The following is an 18,613-nucleotide window of genomic DNA, read 5'->3' as shown; positions in this document are numbered from 1 at the left end:
GTGGGGAGTGAGAACAAGTGCGAGGTGATTTTGTGTGTGTGTGATCTCTGCTATGGAGGAGAAGGGGGAGAAGGAGAAGGAATTTAACACGTTCTGTTTAAAGCTGCTTCTATACTTTTCCTTCCCCCCCTCCCCGGTGCTGAGAAAGGGCAGAACTGAGGTCGGGTAAAAGACAAGCTCAAAGAGATGGTGGGGGGACACTCGGAGAGAAGGAGTTGCCCCTATTTACCAGCGCTCTAAAAAGCCCTCGGTCAATTTCACTCCCAACTCCTTAGGAACCTCTTCCCAGCTCCATTGTCCAGGCCAGTGCCTGGGGATGGGCACTGGTGGGGGTGGGGTGGGGGGTGGCGGCTTTTGCTCCAACCCAGCAAGCTAAGGAAAATTTTCCTTAAATTGCCATAAACTCACCTATCTCCAGAGTGGGTTGAAATACAGGTGGATGCCCCTGGGAGGCATCTTAGTGGCAGGGCTTGGTGGCCGAAGAGTAATTCCAGCTGGGGAGGTGATTCACCCTGCCAAGGCCTTCTTCCAACCTCCTTCCAGCAGAAGAGCTGGTTTCAAAACTGAGCCTGGAGAGGCGTTGCCAAATGGGACAGATACAGACTACAGGCTGCAAGTCCATCTCACAGACCTCTGAAGGCAAGAGAAGGCCAGAAAAAGGATGCCTTGGGTCAGGTTGCTTGGGGGGCAAGGAAAGTTTCTTCTTCATAAATTATAGAAACCAAGAAATTTTGCAATGCCTGGGGGCGGGGGGGGGTGAGAAAAAATGCACATCTGATCAGTGGGGAAGGCAACAAAGCTTGCCTTCTGAAAACGAGGCTAACCCACCCAGTTCCTTCACTAAACACCACAGAAGTAGACCGCACCTACTCCAGGAAGCAGCCCAATTTGGGGGGTCATGAAAAAGAGGCTTAGTTCGCCAGCTGCCCATTCAGGATACCGCACAAAGGAATAACATCCACCACAACAATATGCCAAACAGAACAGAGAGCAAGCTCTTAAAGAACATTGGATCAGAAGGGATCAGGCTGGGAGGCTAATATTAGGGCTAGAGGCCTCGCCAAGCAGAAAATTTGCCAGCCTGGTTCAAAAGGCTGTGGAGCAATATGAAGCGCCTTCCTTTTGAAATACATCCCATTAAGTTCAATAGGCCCACTGTAGGCAAGAGGCATCCTAAAGGGCCCTGTTTTGCGGGTCCTTCTACATGGGTTTACGTTCTACACCTTTCTCTCTTCCTTTTTTTAAAAAAAGTTCAACCTGTGCAAATGTTCTGTCCTAAGTGAAGAACAATTTCAAGCCACACACCTTAAAATGACCACAAACAGCTCCTGAAAATGCAGTGTCACTTCAACCCTATTAATTATACACTCCACATCGATCCTAATATTGTGATATTTTTTCTCTTCTCCCCCAATTAAAAAAAATAATCTAGAGTGACATTTCTTACTTTTACATTTCAGTGGGACAAGCAACTCTCTTTCCTACCCATTCTGTGAAATTAAATTATTTGTAATTAACAAAAAACAAACAAACAAACAAACAAACAGGGGAGGGAAGGAGGCTGAGCATGCTCCAGGCAACATCTTGGAAATTTACTTTTTTTTCCTTTTGAAAAAATCAGAAAGAAGACTTGTAGAGCTGAATCTCTGTGCCTTCCCTGTCATCACCAATATTTCCTTCCATTCTACAAATTAAAATAGAACAGCTATCCAAACTCCCTTGTAACACTGATTTTGACAAGGACTGACTAATCTGAACTATATAGAGAAGGAAAACAGGGACACACACACACCACCCATGGACACTTACTTTCCCACAAGGACACTTAGGAGAGTCGTACAAGTGGTCAGATATCAAATAATATTTTAATTTCTGAATACTTTCAATTTTTTTCCTTGGAATATAACACACAAAGACTGGACCAAACAGTTTTCAGTTATTATAACTTTTACAGTATACAGAAATGTTGCACTTAAAAAAAACCCTTCAGTTTTTTTTTCTTTAAAACACAAAAACTGTAAACTCTAAGGTACTGAATCAACCACATTATCTATAAGTGCCAACAGTAGTGTTATTTTTTTTTTGTCATGCTGAATTCAATGGTTTTTTTCTTTTTCTTTAAAAAAAGGGAAATATCAACAAGTATTATAATACAAAGAGCTTGCAAATATACAAACAGATAGAGGAACTCGGTAACAATTCAGGACAACTAGGCGGAACCCAATTTCATTCAAATTACAAAAAAGTTAACTTTGTGATGAGTCTGTCTGTGTGATTTCCTGTGTACATGTATGTATGCATGTTTTCATCAAAACCACGTTGTGTCTTGGACACAATCTCTCTCCAAGAAATACCCAATTCCCTTCCAAAATCCATGTTTTGCCATATATGCATTTAAGTGTGTGTGTATGTGTGCGTGTATTGTATATACACAACACACACACACACATACACACATATACACATACCTCTACCAGCAGACAGGCTACAGGCAGGATGATCGTGGTTCTCTTTTTTAAAAAGCTATAATTATAGTTGTAGCTTGAAGCTTGAAGCTAAATTTTTGGCTGACCGGATTTAAGTGCGCTTCCATCTTTCTAGAATTATTGGGGGGTGGGGGCTTTTCCATTATTCCCAATTTTATGTTCTTCTCAGAAACCTTCCCAAGACAGTTTTAATTCTTTCAGAACATATACTTTTTAAAGGATACACAGTTCTTAAAAAAAGAAAAGAAAAAGAAAAAATGAAACCAAGATTATATCAAAATTATTATAGAGCCACAGAATAAACTGGTTTGGAACCAGGATTTCTTAAAACAAAAAAAAAAAAGCCAAAACAAAATCTTATAGGTACGCAGACAATGTTGGACAAATCAGTAATTTGGAAAGAGAGATAGAGAGAGAAAGGAAGAGAGAGAATTTTTTTTCCATTATGTTAATTTTCTACAGATTTGCTTTTTTTAAAATGCACTTTTAGCGAGAGATTGCATTTCAACGTTTTAACACCCCCTCAAAAAAGAAAGAAAGAAAGAAAGGAAGGAAGGAAGGAAGGAAGGAAGAAAGAGAAAAAAAGCTTTTTTTCTTTTTAAAGAGAGAGAGAGTGAGAGAGAAATAGTAACTTGTGAAAGACAAGGGAATTTTAATGCATTCTGTAAAAAGTCCATTGAACAAGTCTCTCTTTTTAAAAAATCTATAGTCCATTCAAATTATTCTCCTCTCTTCTTTTAGCCAAGATGTTACATCCTTGCTTAACTGAAGGACGTTTAAACAACCGCCAGACCCAATGTCACTCGCGATTCCTCTGTTCCAAATTTTCCATTTTTGTTCTGTTTTGCTTTGTCCAATTCTCTGATTTGTGGGGTTTTTTTTCCTCTCTCCAACATTTTTTCCCCCTTTCTCTTATTGGATGGCCATGTACGGCCAATTAAAACTGCTTCCAGATAGTAGCATATCTCTGATAAGGGTTTCTATGGGGGTTTTACCTACCAAACGGACGAAAAACAATTGCTCTATGACCGAGGAAGAGACGGTGCGAAGAGAGGGGAGGCGCAACAACAGTTTCCCAAAACGGGTGGGCTGGTTTGGATACTGACTCCTCACGTACTCTTCCAACGCGCACTGGGACTTCTCTTGTAAACTTTCAACGTGCGCTACGTCGGATAGACCACACGCATCTAGAAGAAAGGGGGGTTCAAAGAAAGGGGGGGACCGTCGTCAGTGTTAAATAAGACATGGTTTTCTTTAATAAATGGTGTATACAGTTTGCGCGCACACACACACACATCATCGCCACCGGTACAAGCACGGTAAATTCACTACAGTGAAACAGGCACAGAGCTAGAATCCTACGGGACGGCCTGTTTAAAATCGGTCACCTTACCCTCCCGTAAAAGGGGTTAGGACAGGGCCTTATGGCTCCCTCTAGACTTGCGCCCCAGATCTGCTCCACTTCCAAACACGATTCACCCCAAATTCAGCCCTTACAGAGTTCCCATCACAGCGACCTTCCCTCTCCGCCTACTGAAAGCCGGGCTTTCTCCCGAGGAACCCTGTTTTGAAGCAAGCAAGGTGTTTTCTTTGGTGTTGAAGCCCGGGGGGGGGGGGGCTGTTTGAGGAAGACAACACGCTGAGCACGTGCTGACCCCCCTCCCCGTTGGGCTTTTTTTAAAAATTGCCCCCTCCACCCCGAGTTTCTGGAATGGGTGGGTGTCTTTCCCCCTTTCCCCGAATCTGCACAGATTTGTAATTTCTTGGTGAAGTTGGGAAAAGGGAAGGTGTGTTTTGGAGCAGGGAAGGGAGAAATAAGAAGCTCTGTATTCTGTCCCCCCAAAACAAAAAAAAATATTGGGAAAAATAAATGATGCAGACCCCAACCGAGAGAGTAGGGGAGACAGATGAGTTTTAAAGAAAGCCACCTACGTTCAGAAATTAGTTCGGCTCAAAAGAATGGTGCCCAGCAGCACCCAGGAAGAAAGAAAGGAAGAAAGGAAGAAAGGAAGGAAGAAAGGAAGGAAGAAAGGAAGAAAGGAAGAAAGGAAGAAAGGAAGAAAGAAAGAAAGAAAGAAAGAAAGAAAGAAAGAAAGAAAGAAAGAAAGAAAGAAAAAAAGAAGCGATTCTCCTTAAAAGAGACACTGCAGTTTCTCCTCGTCTTTGAAAGTGATTTAAGTGGTCCTTTAAAACTGATCTTGTCAGTTTAGCTTATTCAAAGGCAACCATGCAGAGTCTGATCTCTCTCTTCATTAGAGCTGTTTTCTCCCTCTTCCCCTCTGCTGGCTTTCATATATATAATATGAAATAATATATATATATATATATTATATATATATATATTTATTTATAATATATATATATTTATTTATAAAATAAAATAAATACGGTTCCACATTTGACAAGCTAAAATACAATGAAAGCCCTTTTAATCAAAAGCTGGCTTGACTCAGGTTGTGACCTTAGCTGGCTGGGTAAAGTACTAACACATGCATATTTTGAAAGCCATTAGAATCCCTGTCCAGGATCTATAGAAAAGGCCCAGGAAAAAAGAAAGAAATCAGATGCCTCTCTGCGGGCTTTCAAATACACGCCAGGCCCTGCGGTATATTAGGGCGTCTGAATTGGCCAATCCCGCATCCGTTTCCGCCCCCTCCCCCCGTTTTATAACTCCACAAAATCAGATAACAGAAGCCTTATCTACGTTGGAAAGGCAATTTACATGCAGATCCGCATTTTGCAAACAGTCATAAATTTCACACTTTAAAGGTGACCATGCCTTGAAGACTTTCCCGGAAAAGGGAACAATATTAATTGCACTAATTCAAATGATAATCATAAATGTGGAAGATAAATTTCTTTGAAGTCAATATTTGGGAGAAAGGAGAGATGGAGTTTGAAGGAAAAGCCCTAAGAAATTATTTCCCTTTAAATTACACAGACATACAGAGAGACACCAACTTCACACACACACACACACACACACACACACACACTTCGTTTATAGAATTGTTTCTGACAATCAACCACATTTGGAGCTCAAGTGATTTGGGTGGGGAACGAAGATTTGGACAGGGGAAAAAATGCAATTGTGGAAAGCAATAATATATAAAAGGAAGTTCAGGTCATGACCTAAATTTTGGACAAAGTCCAGAAAGACTCTTGGTTTCCCCCCAGATCTCCTTTAACACGACAAGAACTGAATTGTAAGACTTTATTTTCTCATATAAACTGCACTTTGCTAGGCCAGTTTCCTGATTGCAAGGACATTTCTACATACGAGGATTTCACAGACCTTGCCTCCTTTTATACGAAGTGGCCTTTTTCCCAAGATTACTTATTATTTAGGAAAGAAATAGAAATCTTAAGATATGACTGCATCTTCAGCTACTTTCTCTGGACTGTTAGGCAAACATTAGAGACTTGATCTCATGAGTTGTTGTTGCTGTTTTTATTTTCCTTGTCGTATAAAAGGCAGACATGATTTGAAATATTTCACCTCCAGAGTTAACATCAGATATCTTAGTCATCCAGGTCCAGCCATGGTTAATTAGATTTCATCATACATTCCATTATTGTTTTATAACTGTAGCACTATTTTTATACAGGAGAAAGTTGGCACAGAAATATATTTTCTCCCTGGTTAGATTTTTTTCCCCCATGTTTGATTGTTCAAATGGCCTATTTTCAGCTTTTATGACTTGTTAAAATGGGGAGAGGGAAGACCCTGGGATTCTGCAATTGCTGAATTACAATGGCCTTATCCTTTACTGCAGTTACTGATGAAACAATATTATTAGGAATATTCATTCATAGGAAGCTGTGGTTTGGGAAACAGCAATTTGAATATAAGTGCATGCATGTGCACACCGGTGTGCTACATTTAAACTTAATAATCTTTTCTCAACTAAGGACAAAACCTGTCTCTTTGTTTAGATGCTGTTAGAAGGCCAACAGCTTTTCTAGTGAAGATTTATCTACTCAAACCATTTCTAGGACAGATCAGGTTTGCTTATTGCAGAGAACGATGGTGATTGCTATTGTTGTTACTATTATTATTATTATTATTATTATTATTATTATGAAGCTCAGCAGATTTCTTTCTGTCTGTGAGTAGAACATCACCTTGCCTGGTGACCTTATTTTATTTATTTATTTTGTTTTATTGAAGCAATTGGTTTATGTTACTTTTTATTTTGCTGGTCCTTGTCGTTTAGCAGCTTGCTGTCTTTCAATCGTCTCAAATAGGAAGCTAGGCTTTCTGCACGGCACAGTCTTCTGCTTAGAGACACAAAAGCCAGTCTCTCTGAGCTCCGTGGGACAACTCTGGAGACTAACGTCCACCCACCCACCCCTTCCCATCCACAGCGGTTCGGTGGGGCTCCATTGAGAACAAAAACAGGACGAAGTTGTTCTCTCCCTGTTGTCTTGACACCACGTACAGTTTATCCAGCCTCCTGCTCTTAGCAATATATATTCTCTCGGCCTCTCTTTATTTGCCCCCAAGTGAAGGGGAAGAGAAGTTTCCGAACTTTATTTAACCCGAGGCCTACAGAGCTGACGCGAGATACAGCAGGACCTGCCTCCGGGTCAGGAAAGACCACAGCTCCAATCCTCCTCTCCTTTCCCCGGAAAACCCAGCCAGCTCGCAACCAACCTCTATAGACAGCTCCTACCTCTCCTTTTGCATTTCTTCCAGGAAAATCAGGACAGAGGAGAAAGAGGGGGCCTGGTGTCTGGGACCTGAATCCCGCTCCCCACAAACGGTCGCAAGTGGTGACCCCAAACCGGAGGCACCCCCCTCCCCGGCGGAGGCTGCCCCTACCTGAGGTGAAGAGGACAATCGCCTTCAAGCAGCTGTATTCCGCCGAATCCACGTGCAGGGCTTTGAGCTTTTCTACCTGCTCCTGAAAGATGCGTATGTGGTCCATAAAGGCGACCACGCGGTCGGCGGACATGGGCGACGCGTGGAGGCCGGCGGCTGCCAAGAGAGGGGCGACGTGGAGAGGCATGGAGCACTGGGCGGCGTTGAGAACAAACAATTCACTCCAGGTCAGCCGCAGCAGGGCCACCTGGTCGGTGATCTGGAGGTCGGGGAAAAAAGGAATATTCCGGGCCCACTCCACGGCGCTGAAGAGCATCCGAGCGGCCAATTCGCAAATGTTCTCGATGCCCATAATGTTATTCGGCTGCATGCACTGGCTGCCGAAGCGAGAAGTCGGGTAAGGCTCTGCCCGCAGCAACAGAGAAATATATCCGGAGAGGTACGAATGACAGTTCAGGGGGTCCCCGTTGGTTAAGGCGAACTGGCCGTGGGTCGGCTGTGTGGGTGGCATTCTGCCCCTCTGGACGGCTGCAGTAAATAAGGAAGAAACTACAGCAATTAATACCTGCATTGCTAAGAAGGGCGATGGTGCTATCAGATCTACAGCTGGCTGGCTTGTTTTCTGGGGCGGGGGCAGGAGGGAGAAGGGGAGATCGGAGGAGGGGAGGGAATCAAAAGGACCTGGGAAGGTCAAGACGCACCCCCCCCCCTTCTCCATCGACTGAAAGTAGAGACATTCACATATTTGTGTGATAGTTTCCGAGGGGGGCTGTGGACGTGGAAGGGGAAGTTTGAATTCTTAGGGGGATGCCCCCCCACCTCAAGATAAGAGCAAGATACAAGCAGAAGCTATTTGGGAAACGCCTCGGATGAAACTGCCCCACGTTTCCAACCCGCCTTTCTTCTGAAATCTTCTTGGCCTTGGCCTTTATACCAGCCCTTTGATCTGTTGATTTCTAAACAATAAAATAAAATAAAAACAAAAACCACCAAAAGGAAAGGGAGACAATCTGTCAGGCTGAGAGAGGGAGGGAAGGAGGGAGGGAGAGAGAGAGAGAGAGAGATCTCCACCGCTGTTTCCCTATCCCTCTTCCTCAAAACAGGCCGGAGCAAAAAGAAATAAAATAAAATAAAAAATAATCCAATAAAATAAACACTGCAATGGGGCAGGAGGAAAATGTAGATTCCCTGGGTTCTATTGTTACATTTCTCCGCTGCTCCGAGCCAGGGGCGAGAGGAAGCGGTGGCTGTTGGAAGGCTCGGGAATCGTCTGTTTTGCAGAAAGTGGGCCTTGGGTTTTGTTCATAAATTTACATGGTGGTGACACAGAGAGAAAATGAAAGAAATCGAGATTCACTGCAAGGAAAGCCGAAGCAAGGCAGGGAAAGCAGGGGGCTGGCCGCAGCCTGACCCGTAGGGTTACCGAAAGCCAGCAAGATCCTCAAAAGAGGGAAAGCTTGTTTCAGCCCCAAAACAACGAAACAGCGGAGGCTGAGGGAGTGGAAGCGCGCCACGCCATTAAGAGAAGCAGCAGCTCGCCTTTCCCTCTCCGAGCTTCTCCGCCGCGGCGCTCCATCTTGCTAAAAATAATAATAAAAATAAAAATAAAAATCCTCGCCTGCCTCTCGACCCTTTGCTTTCCACGCTCCGAAATCTGCTTTCCTTCCAGAGCTTCGCGTCCCCCAGGTTCCCCGCGTCCGTCTTCTCAACGCCCCCCCACCCCTTCTCCGAGCCACAAAAAATAGCAATCTGTAATCAAGGAAATCGGGAACATTTTTATTGTCGTCTTCCGAAGGCCAAAAGGACCGCGTGGAAGAGCGAGACTCTCCGGAACTCCGGTAAGCCAAGACAGCGGAGAGGAGCCTGCCGGAATTCCGAACGGAAGACACGATCGGAAAGCTGCGGCGAGGGGATCGATCGATCGAGGATTTATTTATGGGTTATGATTATTAGAGAGCGGGAACGAAAAGGAAGAGGGGTGGTGGGGGTGGGCGAACGAGAACAAGAGAAAGAAGTTTACGTAGCTGAGATCGCCCGGAGCCTGCCTTTCTCCTCGGTTGGTGAGGCTAACCCCCCTCTCAGCGTTTTTCCTTCTTCCCTTCTCTGGATCCATTTGGAATCTATCCCAGCTAAGAGAGACCCCGACCCATTTCGAGGAGGGTGGGATGCGGGAGGAGAGAGCGAAAAGACAAAGTTGCTTTTTCTTAGGATCGAGGCTGCTAAGGAAAGCCTTTGCATTCCTCCCACCCCCAGCCCAGAAACTCAAGACATTTTTCTTCCCTCCCCAACTCTTCTCGCCTCATTTCCTCCAACGCAGGAGAACAAACCAACCCCAGATCAGTCCTTAAAAAAGAAAAGAAAAAAAGTATATAGGAAGCACCTCGATTTTGCCCGCCAAAACAAAGCAGACTCAAAAAAAAAAAAAAAATCAAGTATCTAGTCCTCCCCAAGCTGGATTTCAGTTTATGGGTGCTGCGTATTCGGAGGGGGTACCCCTGCCTGACTCCCCTCCCCGCCGACGGGTGAGAAATGGAAAACAAATGAAATTCCAATACCTTCCCGTCTCATGCCAACCTTCAGGCATTTCTTGAGGCGACAATATTGGCATTGGTTGCGGTGATGCTGGTCAATGGGGCAGTTCCGGTTGGCGCGGCACGTGTAGCTAAGGTTCCTCCGGACGCTGCGCTTGAAGAAGCTCTTGCAGCCTTCACACGTAAATTGCCCGTAGTGTTTGCCGCTGGACTTGTCCCCGCACACCACGCACTCGATGTGCTGCTGCTGCTGCTGCTTCTCCCCTTGGTTTTGCTGGTTGCCCGGGTTGGTCTGAGCCGGGGTGCTGGGAGGCCCTCCTTGGCCCGGCGTCTGTGGGGTATGGGGGGCGCCCGTCGGGGCTCCCGGCACAGGGGGGGCTTGCGAAGGCTGCGTTCCTTGCGGGCCGGCCACATCGTCCTGCGGGTCTCGCCAGGCGCCCACTACCATTGCCATATCTAAGGGACACCGTGGCCAAATCGCGCGCCCCCCCGTCGCTTGCTGTGGCCGGCGGATCCGCTTCCCCGGCGGGTTGCGCCTGCCGTTTGAGCCGGAGAGAGCTGCGGAGGTCTAAGGAGAACGGGGGTCCACTTTTATTTTAGTTTATTTGCTCCCCCCCCAGCCTTTTTCTCTCGCAGTTCACGTTGGCAAGTTATTCTTATTTTCTTGGCTGGAAGTTGCTGGAGTGGAAGGGGGCGCGTTGGTGGTGGTGGTGATTTTCTTTTTTTTCCCCCTCGTTTGCTTACTTGTTTTGTTTTTTCCTCCCTTTCCGGGTCCTTCCGTTCAGTTTAATTTAATGCTTTTTGCGGAGGGGCGGTGGTAGAAAAGGTTGTGTGGCTCCCCCGTCCTTGCAAAATAGTAAATAAATGCGGGAGGCGCGCGCGCACACACACACGCAGAGACATACACACAAACAGCAGGCACGCACGCGAAAGTGGACTGAAAAGGAAAGGGGGAACGCGAACGGGTGGACGAGAGAAAAGAAAAAGAAAGAAAGAGGAGGCGAGGAGGAGGAGGAAGGCGCGAGGCGATTGTCTGTTAGCAAAAGAGGAAGAAAAGTAAAAAAAAATACAAAAGGGGACGCCTGGGGAGGGAGAGAGAGAGAGAGAGAGAGAGAGAGAGAGAGAGAGCGCTTCTCTTCAAAGGTCTCTCCCTCCCTCTCTCTCTTGGAGCCGACCCGAGTAGCAAGAGCAGGGGCGGGCGTCTGGGGGCCAGATCCAGCGAAGCCCGCAGTCAGCCATTCAGAAAAGCCATGGAAAGCAAGCCGGGCGAAAGCTCGCAGCAGCTCGGAGGAGGCGCAGGCGAGCCCAGAAAGATCCCGCGCTCCGCACGCCGGCCCGGAGACCCGGCCTGGCTCCTGCTCCTGGCGGGGTTTGGATCGGATGCCCCGCTCGGAGTTTGGCGAAGCTGTAGAAACATCAACCGGGGAAGAGGAGGAGGAGGAGGAGGAGGAGGAGAGAGGGAGCGAGAGAGAGACGGGGCGTGGGGGGGAAGGAACCAAACAAAAACCACACGCGCGCGCGCTCCCCCTCGCACACGCACCCTCCACGCGCTCACGCACCCGCGCGCGCTCTCTCACACACACACACGTACCCCCTCCTCCCTCCCTCCCAAAATCGGAAGTCTCTCCCGGCGTGTTCTGCGCTCGGCTTCTCTCTCTTTGCCGTCGGCTGCTTCGAGCCTTCTTTTTTCTTTCTCCTCTTCGGTCCCCCAGTTCTTCTTCCTTTTCTTCTTGTCCCCCTTCCTCCTCCTTTTCCTCCGCGGCTGCGGCTACTCCGGCTCTCGTTCCCCCTTCCTCCTCCTCCTCCTCCTCCTCTTCTTGCTGCCGCCGCCGCTGCTGTCGACGCCGCCGCCGCCGCTTGCCCGCGCCTTATGCTACTCCCGTTTCTTTCGCAAGTGGGTCTCTTAGCAAATCTGCTTCCTCGCACAACACAGGGGGCGATAAGGGGAGGAGGAGGAGAGGAAAGGGGGGGGAGGGAGGCGGCGGCGCTGGAGGAGGAGGAGGAGGAGGAGGAGGGGGGGGTCGGGGGAGGGGGCGGGAGGGGGATCGAGCGAGCGAGCGAGCCGGCGAGGGGGGCAACCGGCGTGAACTCTCCCCAGGCTTAGGAGCCCCCAGCCGGAGAGCGCGATAAAAAGACGGGAGGAGGAAGAGGCGAGGGGCTGGAGGCGGGTGCCTAGGGCGGGGGAGCGCCCCAGAGAGGGAAAAGAAGGGGGGATTAATAATAAATAGCCGAAGCAATATATATATATATATATTCATGCGCTGGGGTTTTGCATGCAAGTGAAAGTAGGGATTGGGGGGGGGGAGGAGAAAGAAGAGATTTCAGGAGAAGCGATTGCAAAAGCTGAGGGGGGGCGGAGAGAGGAGGGGAGATTGCACATGCACCGAGAGGGTACTAGTGATAATTATTATTTTTTTTGAAAGGAGAAGAGAAAAGGGGGGAAGGGGAGAAGAACAAAAAAGAAGAGAGAGAGAGAGAGAAAGGGAAAGAGAGAGAGGAAAGAAAGAAAGAAAAGAGGGGGGAGCCGAGAATCGCAGGGATCCGATGTGCGGGAGAGGAGGAGGAGAGAGGAGGAGGAGGAGGAGGAGGAGGAGAGGCGGGGGGGGTTAAAGGAGTGAATGCAATTTATAGGAGACCGGCTGGGGCGAGCGGCGGAGGCTTTCTCCGCGCTCAGCTCACCCAGCTCTCTATATAGTGAACTTTGACACCGAGGCTGCAACTTAGCACACGTTGCCATGGCGACCGCTCGCCTTATAAGGCAAGAGGCTGCCTTTGACTGGTCAAAAGCTCGCGGACCTCCCCTCGCCCCTCATTGGCAGTTTAGCCTTGTGCAGGGCTGGGATGGCTGGAGCCCGGGAAGTCCGCGCGGTCCTAAAGTGAGCTCTGTTCGCTTCGTCCCTGGACCCCCCCCCCCCCAAACCTCCGCTGTTCTATCCTTCGCTCGGAACCAGCCCCGTCTGTCTGTTGGTCTGACTTTGTTTTTTCCCCTCTCTTCAGCCCTTCGCTACCTCCTTCCGTCTCCCTAGTACTTTGAGAGATTTTGAAACTTAGAGCAACAACAGTAAGATTATGGGCATGCATCATCATCATTTATTTATTTATTTTATTTTATTATTCAAATTTTGTTACCGCCCATCTCCTGCAAAAGGGGGACTCTATTATTATTATTATTATTATTACATTATCCTTCTTTATTGTCACCGATTTTTTTGTATAAAAACGAGCTTGGTTGTGCATCTGGAATTCTAGACAGGGGTGTGAGTGCGTGTGTGCATTTATTTATGAATGCATAACACCAGTCTGAACCCTCTTTGTAAGATAACGGACTTTCTGAACTCTGCTGGGAGATCAGTGGTTGCCTTCTTCACCTCTGAAAGGCTGGTCTATTTGCAGGGAAGTCACCCCGTCCTTGTTTTACCACTAGCCTTGAGACTGGACGGGGAGATTTTAGGTATTCCGAAAAAAAGGTAATCACCTCTGTGAAGCAGGAGCAACAGAGGGGATTCGAGGTAGCTTGGAAGTGATCTGAATCAATATTTTACACAACTTAAGACCACTCAATGCTGAAATGCCCGTTAATATCCATTGCGGATTAAAGTTCTACAGGTACACGGGCTGAACTTTTAATTACCTGGCTAATAATAATAATAATAATAATAATAATACCCGACTTCTCTATAAAACGAAACATCCACGGTCTCTCTAATATTCTGCCACTGATCTTGCCGTTTGCACAGGCTTAAAGTCTAACTTGATCTCACTGTCGATACCCGTCCTTCTGAGCCAGGCAGTTAAAACTGGATTTCCAACCTGAACATTTTCAGGATCCTATGTCTAGATTAGGACCTCCGGTTTCTTTAACGCTGGGACAGGCTGATCCTACGATAAAAGGTACAGATTTAGCCACCTGCTCATCTTCCCCTTGTAGCCTGGCTGGCATATACGTGAGATAGGCATCTCTCAGCCTACCCACAGAGAGAATCAGACCGAGGATCTGGTGTCCAACTTCAGAATAGAGACCCTTAAACTTCACTGTTCCCTTGAAGTCCCTGCCATTCTCCTCCACCACTCCAGACGATGGTGGTAATGATGATGATCCCCCCACCCCCATTTATTACTTTTGCTCCACGTTTCACACAGAAATGAGAAAGCATTAGTACCCAGATGCATGCACCCATTTCAGGGTGTTGGTATGTCTCCCAGGTAGGAAGACCTCGCACCCAGATGCCTTCCCTGGGCCAAGGTAAGGAGAACAGAAAGGGGGGGGGGAAGTAGGAAAAAAAACCATGCTTTTATTCCAAGAAAACACATTGAAAACCCTGGAAGGGGGAATTTCAGAGGTCCATCCCTGCCCCCGTCCTGAACCGAGAATGGAAGGACTTCTTTATTTAGTTCGCGACAAAATCCAGGGCCAGCGAGCCCCACACTCAGACGAAACACCCAAACGTTAGGGATGTCCAGACCAACGCAATTAGATTTTATTTTACAGTCTGAGCTGAGCTTAACCATTCAAACCACCCCGCTGCCCGTGGCGAGACGGAAGTAAACAGGGGCAAAGCTAACCAACCTTTGCGCAAAAATACCTTTTCGGAGCAGGCAAATAACAACAACAACAACAACAACAATAACAATAATAATAGTAAGTCTCAACGGGGTTAACATTAGACAGAACAAGCAGAGGATAGACACCCCACATAAATATATAGTCTGTGCAATGCGATATATATGTACGTGGGTGGGTATGAAGGATATGTATACACACACACACACACACACCCATATAAGTACCCCAGTCTGTCTGCACACATTGTATATGTATATGTATATCCAGAGAAGCAAAGGTCTGCAACACACATTCTAAGAGAGCGACAGAATCTCCGGGCCCGGCAATGACCGGCATTTGGCCTCACTTCTCCTCCTCCTAACAGAATTTTTTTTTTGGGGGGAGCAGAAATAAAGGCCGCTGTTAAAAGCTCGCAGGTGTAACGGAGGAATGGCAGGGAAGTGAAAATGTGACCTGTGCTTGCCTCTGGCCCAGTGTCGAGGAGAGGAGGCGAAGCCCTTTCTGGCCAGAAAACCACCGGCCTGTAGGGTGGCCCCGACCTTGGCCCTTTTTCCCGACCACTCGCCACGAGAAACACGCCTGCTTTCATGCACACACAGGTTGTGTTCTCACAAGCTTAGCCGGGTCGGTGAAAGATTAGCGGCTGGGGCACAAGCGGGGCTAGCTGTGCTAACCTTGGGTGCGCGCGGCACGGCTGGGGCGAACCCAGACCGTTGGGTTAGGGAATGCCTACGGTCAACCCAGAAAATGGGTTAATTTCAGTGGCCAGGTTAACCTGCTACCCGATCAGTCCAGCCAGTGAAAAGCTGCAGTGGCCGGGCTTTGGACGTGCCCCGCTCTCTGGGAGCCCTGCAGACCAGGGTCTCGATTTCTCCTTCCCAACTTCTTCCAGGCAAGGTCGTTCCGAAGACGCCTGCAGGGGGAAAATGAATACCAAAGAGGCTGTCTTATGTCTTTCTCCTGAACACAAAGGCGACCCGAGAAAGGGCGGCCAGGAGAAAGGCTGAGTGTTTTCTGTGGCCCCTACAAGAGAAGCGCGGCTCATCTGCCTCGGAAAGGTGACCCGGAGGAAAAGGAGCTGCCAAAGCAGGTCCAGTGGCGGAACGCCGGTCCCTTCCTTTTCAAAGGACGGGCGCTGTTGCGGACGGCTGTGCAGGTGTGGACGTGGCCGGCCGGAGTACCTGGCTAGGTTTGCTGGCTGGGGGTTAGGTTTGGCCGTGGGGAGCCCGCGTCACGTGTGAAAGGAGACCCGGGCGCGCGGAACTCAGGGACAACTCCCTGCACAGCTAGGTAGGATCCTTTCGGGCCGGTTCAAGCTGTCCTGTGAAAGGAGGGGAGCTAGAATCCCAGTTGGGACCCCGCTTTTACTTCTGAGCGTGAGTGAGTGCTGGAAGGGGGTCTACTGTGTAAGTTTCGGAGGTGGCGGTGGGGGGACGCCAGCAGCTGGAGTAAATAACAAGCGCTGTGTATTCCTTTGCCCGTGGGAAAAGCCGGGGTTCAGGCAGGAAGAAATTGGGGATCGGAAAACAAACTAAAATAAAAATCGGGATGAAATGGGGGGGGGCGGGGGCAGGAGAAAGGAGAGGCGGCCAAAATTAAACCAAAGCCAAGAAGTTGGGAAAGGGGAGATCGCCTCCTTCCCTTCGCTTTAGGCTTTCCCCCTCTCTTTCTCTCCTCTGCCAGCCTGCCTGTGGGTGTAAATCTGACCAGTCCCCTCTTTCTCGGCGGATTCCTTTGGAAGGTCTCAGTACGGAAAGACGGGCTGCTTCCTGCCCGTCTTTCTCTTCTCTTCCCTCCCAGCTCGACCCGAAGAGCCCTGAATGGGTGAAAGTGGCCCACATTGTGTTGCTCTGATCTTTCAAGTCAATGTAATTTTTAACCACTGGCTAGTGGCACTTTGAAAATCCCCAGGGGCTGTCAGAGCGGGACCCGTCGGAAAATTTACAGTGCGAAATTAGAACGTAGGCTAGGAGAGAGCTAGACGGATGGCAAGAGAGAAAGAGCGCGCCAGAGAGAGAGAGAGAGAGAGAGAAAGAGAGAGAGAGAGGATAGAAACGGGCGGGGGGGGGGGGGGCAGAGAAGCTGGCCGGGAGACTCCAGAAGTACAGTATGCGCCTGCCCCCTAGCGAACGTCTGTCACCGGCATAGAAAACTCAGCTACCAAAGAAACGAGCGGCTCTTAAAGTGAAAGATACTTGGGGGGCCACGCGGAGTCAGGCTAACCAGGCGAACGGGGGCAGGGTGGGATGGACAGAGAAGTCGCGGCTAAACTTCTCTAGCTTTTAAACATCTCCCTGATCCCCCCCCTCCCCCCCCCCGAATGGCCCATTTATCCAGACAGGTTCTGTTGGCCTCGGGACTTCGATCGAGCCTCCTTAGCTTCCGGGAAAAGCCTTTTTTTTTAAGGGAGGGGCGAGGGGTGAGAAGGCATGAGTTCGGGGATATCCCCCCCCCCTCCTTCTACAGGCAGAAGGCGAGTATGAGTATTTCTGGCTGCAGGGCAGGGTGTCTCTTTTCCACGCCACATTTTTTTAAAAGTGACACCAGCGTGATGATTTTTAATCCCTCCACCAGGTTCCACGCGCGCATACACTCACTCACACACACACACACACACGAGTTGGAAGGGACAAACAAAACTTTGCGCCCGGATCCTGGACCAACGACCGATTCACTCTGGCAATGGTGAGTACCCCCTATTTATTTATTTTATTATTCGTCAAAAATTCTAAGAAAGGGAAGAAGGGTGGGGTGCGGGGGTGCGGGGGGAGCAACTTGTTGGAGAAACCGCTCTATTTCTGCAAGAAAGGAAAAAATCAATCCAACTGAACCGACCTCACATGCACGTGGCCACACAGCCTGGGAGTTGCATTCTTACCTTCCGATTCCCTCCACCCCCGCCCCAGGCGCGCCTCTTCACCACATCTTTGCTCAAACCCCACAGTAGCGCCGGCTCCAGTTGTTCCATGGATTCGCTTCCCCGAACGCTCCCGCATGATCGGCAGTGGGGTTTGGGAAGCGGGGATGTGGGGTGCCGTTTGGTGTCTTTAAGAAGCGAATGGGATCGTCCCCCCCACCCCCCAAGAAGAAAACTTCCCACGAGAGTGCGCCCGCACACCAACTCCTTTCTCGGTGTGACGCCTGGAGAAGAACCCCGTGCAGCTCACCCCGTCCCGGGTAACCTTTCCCAAATGAGGTTCCCAACTCTGCTCTGCTCTGCTCTGCTCCGGGGCGGGGGGGGGGGGCATTGGCTTAGAAAACAAGTCCCAGACTCGGACTGCAACGCGGGGGCTTCCTGAGCAGGCAAAGCGCTTCAGATTGCAACACAAAAGCTCAACACAGTCATACATCCCCCCAAATAATAATAATAATAATAATAATAATAATAATAATAATAATAATAATAATAATAATAATATAGAAGAAGGCAGAGAAAAAGAGAAGCAGCCACCCCAAAACACGTCGCAAGAGAGGGGATGGGGGGGAGAGGGAGAGAGTGGTGGGGGAGAAAGAGAGAGAAAGAGAGAGAGATTTAAAACGAGAATTAAACATACCCAAAGTATATTTGCTTTGTTCAAGATCCCAAATCGCTTGCATCTTCTTCTTTAGTTGGGCAGCGGTTGGCAAAATTGCTTTTAATTGTTATTATTATGATTATTGTTTTGCCCCTCCCTCCCTTAGGCTGTGAAGACGTATCTTCTTGGTGTTTATCTAAACGATTGTGCAAACTGATTGTTTTTTTTTAAGCGAGGGGAGGTGGGGGGGGGAGAGAAAAAAGGAAGAGAAGGAAAAAAAAATTACAAAGGAAGAAAGACGAAAGGGTGAGATATTTTCTAGTCTATGAAGAAACGTGTTTTCCCCCTGCGTATCCTTCGAGTGAAGATTTTTTTTTAAAAAAAGGGGGGGTTAGAATTATATAAATATATACACACACACAATCTAAGTTTAAGCGGGGGGGGGTGAGTTTCTCCACGGTAGTGGAGGAATGTAAGCCTTTAAAAAAATGGAGGGGGGGAGAGGAAAGAGCCCCCACCCAAATGTTAAAGATCTGTCGCTCTTCTCACTCCTTAGAAGGAAGAACGTCTGATTACACCTTGTTTGGGGCTGGAAAGACGAGACTTTGGAAACACACACACACACACACACACACACACCGACACACACGCAGGCACATACCCCTCCCCCAATGGAAAAGGAGAGAGAGAAA

The 18,613-nt window shown here is 48.3% G+C and overlaps 1 protein-coding gene across 3 annotated transcripts; it reads right to left on the bottom strand.

The window, feature by feature from the left end:
* Window positions 1–2,826: 2,826 nt before the first annotated feature.
* Window positions 2,827–18,080, bottom strand: NR2F2 (nuclear receptor subfamily 2 group F member 2). 3 transcript variants are annotated; one of them, XM_063314522.1, is made up of 3 exons: window positions 17,961–18,080; window positions 7,312–7,839; window positions 2,827–3,673 (listed from the first exon to the last, which is right to left on the bottom strand). In XM_063314522.1, exons 1-3 carry the CDS (start codon window positions 18,001–18,003, stop codon window positions 3,399–3,401), a joined length of 846 nt encoding a protein of 281 aa, XP_063170592.1. In that variant the 5' UTR covers window positions 18,004–18,080; the 3' UTR covers window positions 2,827–3,398. The 3 variants fall into 3 exon arrangements, with proteins under 3 accessions (XP_063170592.1, XP_063170590.1, XP_063170591.1); XM_063314520.1 differs by lacking the exon at window positions 17,961–18,080 and adding an exon at window positions 9,867–12,082 and having other exon boundaries at window positions 7,312–7,860; XM_063314521.1 differs by lacking the exon at window positions 17,961–18,080 and adding an exon at window positions 9,867–12,079.
* Window positions 18,081–18,613: the final 533 nt, after the last annotated feature.

The sequence above is a fragment of the Candoia aspera genome, chromosome 13 (assembly GCF_035149785.1).
Source record: "Candoia aspera isolate rCanAsp1 chromosome 13, rCanAsp1.hap2, whole genome shotgun sequence".
NCBI lineage: Eukaryota > Metazoa > Chordata > Lepidosauria > Squamata > Boidae > Candoia > Candoia aspera.
The sequence above is the reverse complement of the archived record's forward strand: the minus strand, read 5'-3'. Positions and strand labels throughout refer to the sequence as shown.

Coding starts and splice junctions, on each gene's coding strand:
- NR2F2 (XM_063314520.1), bottom strand. CDS start 10,296: ATGGCAATGGTAGTGGGCGCCTGGCGAGACCCGCAGGACGATGTGGCC. Junction 7,861..9,866: donor GGTTGGCATGAGACGGGAAG/GTATTGGAATTT, acceptor TAATTGCTGTAG/TTTCTTCCTTATTTACTGCA. Junction 3,674..7,311: donor GATTGTCCTCTTCACCTCAG/GTAGGGGCAGCC, acceptor CCTTTCTTCTAG/ATGCGTGTGGTCTATCCGAC.